Raw genomic sequence first — 13,764 nt, 5'->3', positions numbered from 1 at the left:
CGCATCCACTTGTGCTTCCAAAGCAACATTCTCCTGCCTGAGTAGGGTGATATGCTCATTCATTGTACCTAACTAGGCTTGCTAAGCCCTGGATCTTAGCTTCAAGGATTGCCATGCTTCGTGGGCTTAAGTATTTTTGTTTTTGTAAAGTGGTTTCTCAAGAAATCGAGACCACAGACGGGGATAATGTAAAGGTGTATTTTAGTTCTACTTTACATACAAGATAAAGAAGAAGGGTTTGAATATTGGAAAGACCGAGTTCATTGTTGAGTGAACTGTCTACGTATCTATCTCTCACTTCTGGGGGGAGAGTAGAATTAGGTCTGATGTAGTTCATGTAGGGGGTATTTATAGCTGGTGAACGTGGAGATTTATTCAACACGTGTACTGAAAAACACAAATGTATGGTTGAGACTGAGAAGGAGTAATGGAATGGTGTTGGTAGGGAGTGGTTACAGAGGTTCGTAATTTGCGGTGATGGAATGTGTAAGTACGGCTTTGGCAATGATTGCTTCTAGAAGATAGGCGGTGTCACGAGATTGAACGCTCTGTGTGAGGATGTGTGAGTTGATCTGTTTTGGAGAGATCTCATAGTTTGGGTGTGTGAATTGATGATGTAGGTCGCTCTGAAAACATTTCGAGGAACGAGGTCAGAGGTCGGTGTGGTATTTTTGCTATGTTGGACACGTGCTTGATATTCATGAATGAGGATATCACTCCCTCACACATGGTATGACGGAGTGACTAAAGACCTGAGCTTCCTCGGTGAATTAGTTTTCAAACGATTTCTCATATTATCTCCAAACCGACTGATTAATTGGCCGAGATGAACGATTTCTCACCAAATAGAGGAAAAGATGAAACTCACGAAAGACCCATTGAAAATATCGGTTTCTAGAGAAGAAATTTCAACGGGTTATATAAACGCCCCAAGCCCAAGCAGAAACATTCACTGATGATGCTAGGACCAAGCCTTTTTACTCATCACGCAAGAAGCCCAGAAGTGCATTGGTGATGCTAGGCCCAAACCATTGCCAACTTTTTTCAGTTCAAGAATCAAGAGTTTATAGAGCTGCTTGTGGAGTTGTGATGTGAGGACTGAGAAGCGGGAAGAAAGAGGAAAGAGGGGAAATGAAAAAATGAGCTGGGAGCTGATGTAAATATAAAAGAGTGAGAAGTAGAAATAGGGAACGGAAAACCATAAGTTGTCAATGCGAGGACAAGGTGTTTGAAGAAACTTTTCTACTAAACGAGGGATGGACAGGCTTAGCTTTTTACCTGATCGAATCCGAGAGCACATACTCTCATTTCTTCCTATGGAAGAGGCTGTTAAGACTGGCATTCTTTCTTCGCAATGGAGAGACATTAGCGGTTCTCTTTCCAACTTGGATTTTGATCAACGCAAGTTTGAAGAAGCGGAGGGAAAGAATCGAAAGGCGATCGATTTCAAGGATTCTGTTAATTGTTTTCTTATCAATTATAATAGGCCTCAGATAAGAAGCTTCAAACTCAAACTCCCTTATTATGCTAATCCACATATTACTGATATTCATACCAATGCGTGGATTTCCTTTGCTGTAAAGCATAATGTTCAGGAGCTTCATCTCGCTTGCTTACCTCAGCTTCCTGGTCGCATCTTTACGTGCCATACCTTGACTGTATTACGTTTAGAAGCTGTGGAATTTCATGTTCGTAGTATGGTTTCTTTTCCTAATCTCAAAAGATTGGAGCTCGGTTGGTGTAAACTTCATGGTGATAACTTTACTGGAAACATATTCTCGTGTTGCCCTGTTCTAGAACATTTGATCTTATTTGGTAACTACTGGTATGATTTTAATGCCGTAATAATTTCTCCTCAAAACCTGAAGGTGTTTGAGTATTGGAATAATAGGATTGGTACTTTCACCGACATCTACATTTGCACCCCAAATCTCCAAAAGATAACTTATCTTGGGATGGACCTCCCAAATATTAGTTTGGAGACCCTTTCCTCTTTGGTCAGTGCTTGTTTTACGTTATTTGCAAATCATTGTCCTGATAAAAATCTGGCTAAGATTCTGATGGGGTTGCACAACGTGGCAACATTACGCTTGTTTGGTGGTTGTCTTGAGGTATGCTTCATCTTTATGATTTGAAAAAGGGAAACAGAATAAGTTTTTTTTATTGGTATCTTACACATATATGTGCATCCAGCTGTTAAGCAAAGATCCAGATTTAGCAGCTTCTCTTACCTCATGTTGTAGCTTGAGACATTTGCAACTTGCGACGGATCCTTTCAAAGACTCAGTTAAAGTGTTAATCCTCTTACTCAGGACTTATCCCAACCTGGAAACTTTGGAGATATGTTTTGTGGTATTACTTGATTTTTTTTTAACGACATTACTAATGCCTCCGAATTAGTTTTAAACTTTTAATTTTACTTTCTTGACTCATGAATAACTATTGTTGATTAGTCAGAAAACTTGGAAAGTGTCCTCGAGCTGTCTAAGGAGTCGTTTGATGCCTATTTGTCAAAGCACCTTACTGGACATTTAATGAAGCACATAAAAACAATTGAGATAGAAGATTTTCAAGTTGCAGCTGAGGATGAATTACACATTGTGAAATATTTACTTGAGAATGCCACCAGCTTAAAGAAAATGAAAATCAAATACCACGACAAAGCTCAAAAAGATCTAAAGTTCCGGATGTTGGTTGCTGAGTCGCTATTGACAATTACGAAGGCTTCTTCCCATGCAGTAATTGTGTTCTCATGAATCAATCTCATTATGTTGGCAGGTGCATACTCTATTCTGCTATCTATCTTCTGAGCATTGCACTTACACTTTTTCTTTATCTACAGATTAGCATGCACTTAGAGTTGAATTTATCTTCTTTTGAATTTTACTACTGGCTTCATTTCTTTTTCCAACCTGTAGAAATAGACTTGTTGATCTTACTCGTCCAAGATGTGGCGATTCCTCTAAATTAAGTTATCATGCTGTTTTTACAGGTTGAAAAGTTGGACGTATCTGTAAAATTTGATTAGTTTATGACAATCTGGAGGACTAAAAATGATGCTATATTCAAGGGGAGAACAGCTCCCGTTGAGTCCATCATTTGCAGTATCAAAGTCGTATTAGACTTTGGACTTTGATTGATTCGGAGAGGAGAAAGTGTTTTTTCGGAATCTTGTGTTAGATTGGGGGTATCCCACAGCTTTTTTCCTTAATGCATAAGATACCGATTTACCAAATCGAAAAACCTAATAGTTAATACGAATGTTTGTGATCTTATTATAAATCGAAAGACTATACATCCCTGACCAATTATATGGCTGCTCCTGTTACTCTGCTAATATTGTTTATTTCTTTTCTGCATACATAGAAATGTTTTTATTCTCAGTGCCTGGGAAGCTTTAGCTAATCCCTGAACCATACTAGCAGAAATCTAATATCCCTTATTAAACCACAAAAACAAGGCTAACTCAAAATTTTATTCCCCCTCTAAACCCGAGAGCCAGTCGAATACTTGCACTGGATTCACACAGATGATCGACTCACTCTCCTTTGTGTATGCAGGAAGTTCAAGGAGCGAAACACAGTCCCAGAAAAGCTTCGCTTGAGAGAAGGACTGCATAAAGCATTTTGTGACTATTAGTCGGATATGATTGCAAAATTTATGGAAGCAGTCTCAGCCCAAGTGTGGATAATCTTTTCTTTTGTTTTTCTATGTAGAAAAAGAGAGAAACGACTTATATAGAACTCTTTCACTTATGCATGGATACTTAAAATCTGTATGACTGTTTCTCAACTCGGTACTAGTAAACTGTTATGGGAGGGGTTCTAGGGACGTTAAAAAAACACCTAAACAAACTCAAATTTGTTAGGGTATTTATAAGTTTTAGATGAGGCTAAGTTTTTGTAGATATTATCTCATAACTATTCTAAATATTGTCACAAATAATCAAAAAATTACAAAAATTATAAACTTTCCAAATATGGTAAAAAAAATGGTGAAAATGAACGGTCCACAATTGGCCAAATTTTGCAATTTGTTGATTGTATTTAAAGTTTGATTTTTTTTTTATTATTTGTGATAATGTTTAGAATAGTTAGGATAATATATTTACAAAAACTTAGCCTAATCTAAAAGTTATAAATACCCTAACAATTTTGAGTTTGTTTATATGTTTTTATAACACGTGTCCCTAGAACCCTTTTCTAGGGCTGGACATCGAGTCAAGTCGAGCTTTAAGTGAGTTCGAGTTCAAATTCTTTCGAGCTGATCTCGAGTTGGCTCATCAAGTATCCAAGTAGCTCTCGAATCTGGATCTTGACGGTTCAGATCTATATGTTCAAACTCCATCACAAGTTTTCAATATTGATTTAATTTGTGTTTGTGCATAAATTTGAATTCGAACATATTCTAGAAACAAGTGAGCAAAAATAGATATATAATACTTACTAAATATCAAAATAACATGCAGAGATAGTCTCACGATATACGAGAGTGTGATTACAATTCACTAAAATAACAATGAATCTCTATCTAACAAGTATTATAAGTTGAACACATTATTGTTACAATCAATATTTGATAAGTTATTATAATTTAGCACACTATTATAACAATTATCTTGTGTTTTAACAAAATTATCTAAAATACAAATAGTTTCGAGAGCTACTTGATTTTGAGCTCAAGTTGCTCACGAGCAAAGTCTAATGACCAGTCCTACCCTTTCCAAATCTTATTATGTCAATGAAGAAGGACCAGGTGTCCAGATTGTCCAGGCCTCCAGGGACCAACAAATACTTAAAATCTAAAATAAAAAAAAATTCAAAACCATTTTCCCGCCCAAATCCAATCCCCATCTTAAAACACAAAAAATTGATTCATCAAAAAAGAAAATAAATCATTTCACATTCCCAGACAACAAACTTCAATTCCAATGGCAAACAAGAACAAGGCAGAAGAAGAAGAAGAAGAAGAAGAAGAAGAAGAAGAGAAATCCCTAATGGGAAAAATAGCTAGGGTTTTAGACGAAAGCAGTTCAACTAACGCTATTCACAATCGAAAACTAAAACAACTCTCCTCACTCCGTTCTTCATCTTCACTTTTCTTCTCATCTTTCACTAAAACACTAACCCCACTTTTCAATTTCCAAAAACGCACTTCCTCATCTACGCGTATCATTCGTTTCATCTCCATCTTCACTGCCCATAAAAACCCCACAATCTCAGACAAATTTCTAGAAGATTTCTTACGATATTTAATAACTGCCTCGGCTGCTTTAAACAAGACTGCGAGATTTCGGTCTTGCCAGATTCTTTCAGAGGTAATAATTTTATTTTAAGGTTTTGGATTGTTGAAATTTTGGTGATGGGTTTGTTTGTTTGTTTGTAGATTATATTGAGGTTGCCGGATGATGTGGAAGTGAGTGATGAGTTATGGGATGAAGTGATTGAGTGTATGAAGGTTAGAGTTGGGGATAAAGTGCCTATGATAAGGACTTACGCGGTTTGTGCACTTGCGCGGTTTGTTAATGATTCGGAGAATAGTGATGTTCTTGATTTGTTTCTTCAAACATTGTCTCTTGAACCAAATGCTGTAAGTGTTTTCATTTCGACAAATATATATTTTTTTTTGTGTAATGTTGTTTTTCTTGTATAAGTCTAATGGAAAAATTTGTGTAGGAGGTTCGAAAGACTATAATTTTGTCATTGCCGCCTTCAAGTGAAACGTTAACAACCATTATTGAATGCACACTTGATGTGCATGAGGCAGTGCGGAAGGCAGCGTATTGTGTTATAACTAATAAATTCCCTCTTCAAAGTCTGAGGTAAACTACTCTTCATACTCATTTGGTATTTTCCCATCATTCTTCATGCTAGGATTTTAGTCGAATGAGGTTGGTATATGTATATATATTTTGGCATTTATGTGAAAAGAAGAGTGATTTAATGACCTTGTGTAGTAATGTTGGGTAATAGATGATTGTTTTGTTATAGAACCTGCAAATGGCATATGCTTTGAACTTGTACTCATGGAGTTATGGATGGATTTCTTAGTAGTTCTAACTGAAAAAGTTGTTGATGTATATGAGAGTGAATGTCTAACAGGGATTTCTCTCCTTTTTTTTTTTTGGTTTTAGCATCAAGCATAGGACCATCATTCTTCAAAGAGGGCTATCAGATAGGTCTTTGTCTGTGTCAAAGGAGTGTTTGAAGTTAATGAAAGATGAATGGCTTGTGAAGTCCTGCAACGGAGACCCTTTGCTTCTTCTTCAGTTTCTTGATGTGGAAACTTATGAATCGGTTGGAGAGGCTGTAATGGAATCGCTTTTGAAAGATGGAATGGTAGATGTCAGAGAAGATCAAAGTATTCGACATTTTATAGAATCCACCCGTGACACAAATGAAGGTTAGTAGAAGTTATAGCTCAGTTGCCTGCCTGCAAGTTTAGAAAACACTGTGCAATGTGTTGGTGTTTTATTAAGCTTAATTTCTTTGTTTGATTTAAGGAATATAGATAAGTAACTTGGTTTCCTTGTTTTCTTCATGTAACTTGGGCATACTCAGGGGAACACACTCAGAGCACTGTGCTGGAAGCCGAGGTCGCTTTTTATTGGAGAATCGTTTGTAAACACTTGCAAACTGAAGCACAAGTAAGCACTACTTTCTTTTGGAGGTTTCTCAGCTTATAGGTGGACATGATTATCATATAAATACATTTACCTTTATGAAACTTTACATCTGCTATCCAGTTGGAGAAGTTTCATATTTCAACAACTGAGGCCAGAGGATGTTGCCACTTCATAGTATGTCCAATTGGTGAATTAACTTCTTAACGACGACGATTATATTCTGAACTTTCTTTTAAACAAGGATCTTTATACATTTGACTTACTAAGTCTCCGAGAACCACATCACAACACCAAGGCACCAATGTTTGCTTTTTTTTTGGTTTTTCAAGACCCGCCTCACCACAAGTTCCCAATGCGCCATTTTTAATTTTTGTTTTGAAAAGTAGTCACAGTTTGTTGTCTAAGGCACTCATTTGACAAGCCTAGTTGATGGTTATTTGTATCAGAATTATTATAAGTTTATAACTCATATGTACTCTAAATCTTATGAGAACCAAGATCTACTAATACATGAAAAAGAAGAATTTAGCTTAAGTTGGTCAGCCAAATGCTTCTGCACTTATCAAGCATTTGCCTATTTCTACAGTAAATTATCAAGCAATGTGTTCTTGCATTGCATTTTATTTCTCCTTCAGAAACATTTTAGTTTCCTGTGAACATTTTAAAACAATTAAACAGAATAGATTTAAATTTGCTTAGATGCTACACTCTGTTGATTTTTCACTGCCGGTGTGTACTGTGTAGTAAGTTTTTCCAGGCCATTGCCCAAATTCTAAATGTTTCTGCTTGACAATGTTTTTTATAATTAGAATCTGCTGACTTGCTGAGACACAGTTATGGATAAGGATCTCTTTCGTCTAAACATTTTTCATATAATAACAGGCTAAAGGATCTAATGCCGCAGTAACATCAGGCACTGAGGCAGCAGTATATGCAGAAGAAGCGTCTGATAAAAATGATCTTCTGGAGAAAGTTCTTCCTGCAACAGTTTCTGATTATGTTGAGCTGGTCAAAACTCATCTTGTTGCAGGTCAGTATATTTTTAACTTAAGTTGCAGTAGCATATAGGTCTCTGATCTTGTAAAAGTTTAACACAGTTTTCTCAGGACCAAACTATCGGTTCACATCCAGACAGCTGCTACTGCTTGGTACGATGCTTGATTTTTCTGATGCTACAAGCAGGAAGGTTACTGGTGCTTTTCTGCAGGAGGTATTGCACAAACCACTTGAGAATGAAGTTGATGTGGACGGTAACCAGTATATTATAGGAGATGGAATCCATCTTGGCGGAGACAGGGATTGGGCTCTTGCCGTGTCAGAGTTGGCAAAGAAAGTCCATGCTTCTGCTGGAGAATTTGAAGAAGTAGTTAGTCGGGTTGTGAAGGAACTTGCTCGACCTTGCAGAGACAGAACTGCGGATTTCATGCAGTGGATGCACTGCCTTGCAGTGACCGACCTTTTCTTGGAAAATGTAAAATCTTATCATTGTTTGCAAAGGGGGTCATAGAACCATCTGAACTACTGCACTGTTTACTGCTTCCAGGAGTAAGTATTTAAGCAAAAGATCTGCATTAATAATAATATTCTTGCTTTACTCTGCCTGTGTTGTTGTAACTCTTTTCAATGGTGTCCTTCGGATCTTTCCTAATATGTTTTTCAAATGGTATGAAATATGGATGCAGGCAAATCATGCTCACTTGGACGTGCAGAGGGTCGCTTTAAGATGCCTTGGTATCTTTGGGTTGCTAGAGAAGAAACCAAGTGAGGAACTAGTCAAGCAGTTGAGGCTTTCTTTTGTTAAAGGCCCCTCCTCAGTTAGTATCATGGCTACAAAAGCATTATTTGATCTTGCAATGTGGCATGGCCCCCAGGAAATCGACAGAGCCATGGGACAGGACCTGTTACCACAACCCAACATTAATAAAAAGAATTTCTCTTTGATTGATTTATCTGATAGCAATCAAAGCTTGAACATTGAGTTGCTCGATCTCTTATGTGCTGGACTTGACAGAGAATATTGGGGTGAAACTGTAGAAAGTGATGAAAACGAGTCGGTTCAAGCTATTCTAGGGGAAGGATTTTCAAAGATTCTTCTCCTTAGTGATAACTATCCAAGCATTTCTGCATACTTGCATCCAGTAGTCTTCGCCAAACTCATCAGCTTGTATTTTAATATTGAAGCAGAAGAGCTGCCCAGGTGCATCTTGTTCTCTATTTCATTTTTTTATCTCTCTGAGATCTGTTTCTGTTTAACATTAACAGTAATTAAGTTTTCCTTGCCTTTTTCAATTTTTTTACTACAAGGTTGAAGCAATGCTTGTTTGTTTTCTTTGAGCACTATCCAGCACTCTCAGCTGATCACAAGGCAAGTGACTCTTGTTTGAAAATTTGATTCCTTCCTGGTCTCTTTTTTCCTTTTATAGTTTTTTGAATTTTTGAAGAAGAAAAGCTTGTTACTTTATACATTTTGACATCAATACATCCCTGTCATATATGTCTTTCTTTTGCAGAAGTACATATCAAAGGCTTTCATTCCAATCATTCGTTCAATATGGCCCGGCATTTATGGCAGTACAGGGGGATCTGCTGTTCACGTTTCTCGTCTGCGAAAGCGTGCTTCCCAAGCATCTCGTTTCATGGTGCAGATGATGCAAACTCCTCTTTACTCAAAAGGAATTGAAGTGCAGAATGAAAATGGTAGCAAGTCACAAGAAAATATTGATGGTTCTGTAGAAGAATCAGTTGGATTTGATGATGGGGAGGAAGGGCTTGCCATTCGCATTGCCACTGAGGTTTATCTCGATCCTTGATCAACTTGTTTTCTTGACAATACCAGATTCTGTCACTTTTTTTTTTATTTGTTTTGGAATTTGAAACAAAGAACCCTGTTTCAAAGGGTTGTTTAAAGTTATCTGAAGAATTTTTTTTTGGAATGATAGAAACTCATCTGTTTTAGTAGCTCTATGTGTCTAGGGCTGTAGGCCCTAATGTACGTGGTCTGTAAAAAAGATCATAGTTCAATGCCATAGATGTAGATGTCTAATGAATTAATTTACTGAGTTATTGTTTTGTGCTAAATATAGGTGGTAAGTTTCCCTATGAAGAAGACAGCTGCTGGGAAGGCATACATGTCAGCACTATGTAAAACAGCTGTTTTGCTTCATTTTCGTTCATCAGAGCAAGCAACAATTAAAGTCATGAGAGGACTTCTGAACCGTGTGATTGAATCTGTTCTGCAAGATAAAGAACTTGTGAAAGACTTAAAACGTTTGGCTGCAAGGCTTGAAGCTCTGGATGAACATCCAGATCAAAATCTGTCACCAGATCAAGCTGATCTTGTTCTTGGTACAACACTTCTCTTGTGCCCACATATAACTTGCAATTTCATACTTAGCAATTTCAAGTGGCAATATTGATTGATGACTTCATGGACTTGTAACCTTTTAAAACAAGCTCTTGATTTTAAGATTTCTCAAATTACAATACTTTGTCTTATATTCTCTCAGGGAGATTGGAACTGGAAGAGGATCTTGGTATGGATGTTTTAACAGCAGAGCTCCAAACACCAGTCCCATGCTCAACCCGACCCAGTCGGTCCAGGAGAAGGGTGATACGTCAAGAGGATTCTTCGGATGAAGATGAAACACCACCATGTATTGTTTCTGCAACTCCTAGCCTGATAAGCTCTAGGTCACAAAGGGCGAGCAAAACCGCTGCATTAAGTAAGATGATTGCACGACGTGATGTTATAGTTGAAGAAGATGATGAGGATGTTGATCACCATGATGAATCATCAGATGTGACGTCTGAAGAGGAATCAGAAGATGAGTTTGCAGAATGAATACATCTTTACCTATGGTTGTTCCTGTTGTTGATATCCTCGTCAGCATTGTTATTATTGTCAGCTGGTTCTTGTTGGTATCCTAACATCTAAAATGGAGCAGTAGAAACTAGAAACTAGGACTTCTGTTATACCTTTTTGGGTAATTTGAAATACTTGAAATGTAAAGCGAGCTGCATCTTGCAGCTCTACATATTAAATCATGTACTGCTGGTGTGGTAAATGTATCTTAGGCATCTTGTTGTAATTCAACTTTTGCCTCTGCTCAGAAGGTATTGAGCTGAGAGGTGTAATTTGTGAAATTTAGATTCAGAGCCAATGCCCATTTTACATCTATATATTTTAGTTGCTCAAAGTTTCAGCTGTACATTCTAGCTAGGGTATAGAAAAATTCCTTATGGCTTCAGCTGTAGTTATGTTTATGAGATTCACCAAGCCATTATTAAGAAAGCCTCAGCCCTCAGGATGAGTTTCATAAAATGCAGCTCGAAACTTTTTGTTTACTAAGGTTAGACTGCCAGTGAGGATCTTCTATGCGGATTTGCAAACATAGCTGGTTGTTAAGGAGATTAAATTTGAAGCCAAGAGTTCATACGAGGTTAAACAATAAAAGATCCCCACTTCACATTACAAAAGCCATGTCCTAAGATCCTCAAAGCTGAGGCTATTCGCATATTATTACAATGGCACCAAAGGTTCACAGTTAAGAATTCAAAACAAAAGCTCAGTAACCTAGAGTATTGTAACTATGTGAGATGCCAAAGAGTTAAAACCAGTCAAAACAAATGTTCTTGAAGATTCCGAGAGTTAGACTTTGGGTTATACGGTAGATATAATCATCGTCGTCGTTATCATCATCATCATCATCAAGTGAGCCAGTGAGCGTTCTGGGCTAGGGGGTATGTGGCCTAAAATGTTGTTTCATTGGTTTCTGTCTGTTCTCAATCACTCTTTTCTTCTTCTTCTCCCCAATCTATCTCACCTTCCCTCTCCCCTCACTCCCCACCGCTAGTAGTTAGCTGAATATCTCCATGAAATACGAAGACCCTTATTGTCAAATGTAGTCTGTCCATCCCTCTTCTCTATGCTTGTTCTTCCAGTTTAACTTCAGAATTAGTCCCAAGGTAAAGTACCTGAGTTCAGCTGAACAAGACTTGCAACATGAGTCCATATGAGTCCATATCTCCGTACAATTACAATTGAAAATGCCACTAGTCTTGAGAGTGCGAGCTGTTTCTTGGTTTTGATCGTACATGATTATACGCTTTCCATCTTTAATTATAATCTCGCCATTTTTGGCAATCCACAATAACTGAGTAAACGCAAGAGTCGATAATCGGATTATCCACTCAGTAGTCGAGTCTTTCATTGAACAAAGCTCTGCCCAGTTGTTAAACAAACATCTTTATGCTAATAGTAAAAGTACTTCAAACTATAAAGACTCGCACCCCCAATTATTTTAGCAAATTTCCATTATGGCACTCCCAAAATTTTCATAGTGAGAATATAATCAACAAAAAAAATAGTATGAAAAAAAAAAACTAATAAAAAACATTCCAATAAACTAACTTTTTTTTTTACTTATCTTTTTGCTCTTACAAAATTATCATTTATTATTTATTTTAAGTCTAAAACCATTAAAGAGGGACAAATGTGTATTTGAATGTTTGATGTGTTAATGAGACTAAAACAAATAGTCAAAGGCTCGAATCCCAACCAGTTAGTTTGTATAATTCTAATCACCTATAACAAACTCGTAAGCTCTCCCTCCTTTTTTTCACTTTCAATTATTAAACAAGCGTTAGACCTCAATCCAAAAAAAAAAAAAAAAAAAAAAAAATTTATAAAAGGACTTACGGACGTAGCTTGTTGCACGTTTGTCCTAATTATTTGTAAAACTCGTTATCATTATCAATAAAATTTTCACTTAAAAAAAAAAAAACCAAGATAATTTTTTACTTTCAATGTTAATCTTTTATACTTTTATCCACATTATAGTAGGGTTATATAAATTTATAACATTATAGGAAGTTAATAATTTGTTGAATTGTTATAGACTTGTGGACTAGATTATATAGATATATATATAGACATAGTAATATCAATTAATGGCTTAAGTGCTTTAGTAGTTAACCTTTATCAGTCCATATTAAATTCTTAGTAATCAACTCACTATATACTTGTGAATTAAAATAAATGAGCAATTTTGTTAATATTTATTGTTTAGACCTTGTGGAAAAAAAAATTATATATATATATATATATATATATATATATATATATATATATATATATATATATATATATATTATTATATATATTTTTTATTTATTTATTTTTATTATTATTATTTTTTTTGAGATGGGGTGTGCACATAATCTCGCACTCCTAGGCTTATAATTCTGACTCAGTCCCTACCATACAACTTTTTATATACTATTATTGTGAAACATCACCATCATCTTACCTACACCTTCTCACCTAAGTATACATATCACACATGTTAACATACAAATTAGAGTAATAATTCTCATCTAAACCAAAAGAAGCTAGTACATATTCATCATTTGTAGCATGATATCCAAATGCAAAAGTAGAAAGACTGCCACACAACCCATGCTCAAACTCCAAAGTGTTTTATTTTTTTGTGCGTATATATGTTTATAAAAAATATGCACAAAAGAATACAATACTGTGGAGTTTGAGAGTGCGAGCTGTTTATTGTTTTTTATCGTATGTGATTATATGCTTTCCATCTTTAATTATAATCTTGCCATTTTTGGCAATCCACAATAATTGAGTAAACGCAAGAGTCGATGATCGGATTATCTACTCAGCCGAGTCTTTCATTGAACAAAGTTTTGCCCAGTTGTTAAACAATCATCTTTAAGCAAATAGTAAAAATACAGTGTTAAAATTAATTAATGCACTTAGCTTTTAGAATTTCCCCGTATTGAGCATGGGTTGTGTGGCAGTCTTTCTACTTTTGCATTTGGATACCATGCTACGAATGATAAACATTTACTAGTTTCTTTTGGTTTAGCTGAGAATTATTGCTATTATATATATTGCAACTAGTAAATTCGTAGACGACAAAGGTTCGATACAAAATTATTTGCTAAGATTTGAAATGTTTAACAATAATACTTTTAAATATTTAAAAATATGATACGTGTTTTAAATGGGTATAATACAAATGTATTCCTTTGAAATTCGGCTATATATATTTTCATTTAAAATTTTGATATATAGTGGGTTTTTTTTTGTTTTTTTTTCATGAACAAAATAATACTAAGTT

At 35.9% G+C, this 13,764-nt stretch overlaps 2 protein-coding genes across 3 annotated transcripts; both read left to right on the top strand.

Annotated features, from left to right (window-relative positions):
* The first annotated feature begins 977 nt into the window (after positions 1–977).
* On the top strand, positions 978–3,755 carry LOC147500615 (F-box protein At4g22280-like). Of its 2 annotated transcripts, none has more exons than XM_086562228.1 (4): positions 978–2,111; positions 2,194–2,352; positions 2,454–2,778; positions 2,993–3,505. In XM_086562228.1, the coding sequence occupies exons 1-3, from the start codon at positions 1,257–1,259 to the stop codon at positions 2,754–2,756; spliced, it is 1,317 nt and encodes a 438-aa protein (XP_086418354.1). In that variant the 5' UTR covers positions 978–1,256; the 3' UTR covers positions 2,757–2,778; positions 2,993–3,505. The 2 variants fall into 2 exon arrangements, with proteins under 2 accessions (XP_086418354.1, XP_086418353.1); XM_086562227.1 differs by lacking the exon at positions 2,993–3,505 and adding an exon at positions 3,561–3,755 and having other exon boundaries at positions 982–2,111.
* A 1,048-nt stretch (positions 3,756–4,803) lies between these two features.
* On the top strand, positions 4,804–10,785 carry EMB2656 (ARM repeat superfamily protein). The gene is given in 13 exon segments (XM_086562226.1): positions 4,804–5,317; positions 5,386–5,589; positions 5,676–5,821; positions 6,134–6,402; positions 6,561–6,646; positions 7,508–7,655; positions 7,732–8,118; positions 8,121–8,170; positions 8,308–8,822; positions 8,930–8,990; positions 9,136–9,417; positions 9,709–9,970; positions 10,132–10,785. Coding segments are annotated over 13 exon segments (3,132 nt in total). The 5' UTR covers positions 4,804–4,930; the 3' UTR covers positions 10,467–10,785.
* The last annotated feature ends 2,979 nt before the right edge of the window (positions 10,786–13,764 follow it).

This window comes from Coptis chinensis, chromosome 5 (assembly GCF_015680905.1).
Source record: "Coptis chinensis isolate HL-2020 chromosome 5, ASM1568090v1, whole genome shotgun sequence".
NCBI classification, from domain to species: Eukaryota; Viridiplantae; Streptophyta; class Magnoliopsida; order Ranunculales; family Ranunculaceae; genus Coptis; species Coptis chinensis.
The sequence above is the reverse complement of the archived record's forward strand: the minus strand, read 5'-3'. Positions and strand labels throughout refer to the sequence as shown.

Excerpts from the sequence above, each read along its gene's own strand:
- LOC147500615 (XM_086562227.1), top strand. The coding sequence starts at position 1,257 with ATGGACAGGCTTAGCTTTTTACCTGATCGAATCCGAGAGCACATACTC. Across the intron at positions 2,112-2,193 it reads TGTTTGGTGGTTGTCTTGAG|CTGTTAAGCAAAGATCCAGA; the intron begins GTATGCTTCATC and ends ATGTGCATCCAG. Across the intron at positions 2,353-2,453 it reads CTTTGGAGATATGTTTTGTG|TCAGAAAACTTGGAAAGTGT; the intron begins GTATTACTTGAT and ends ATTGTTGATTAG.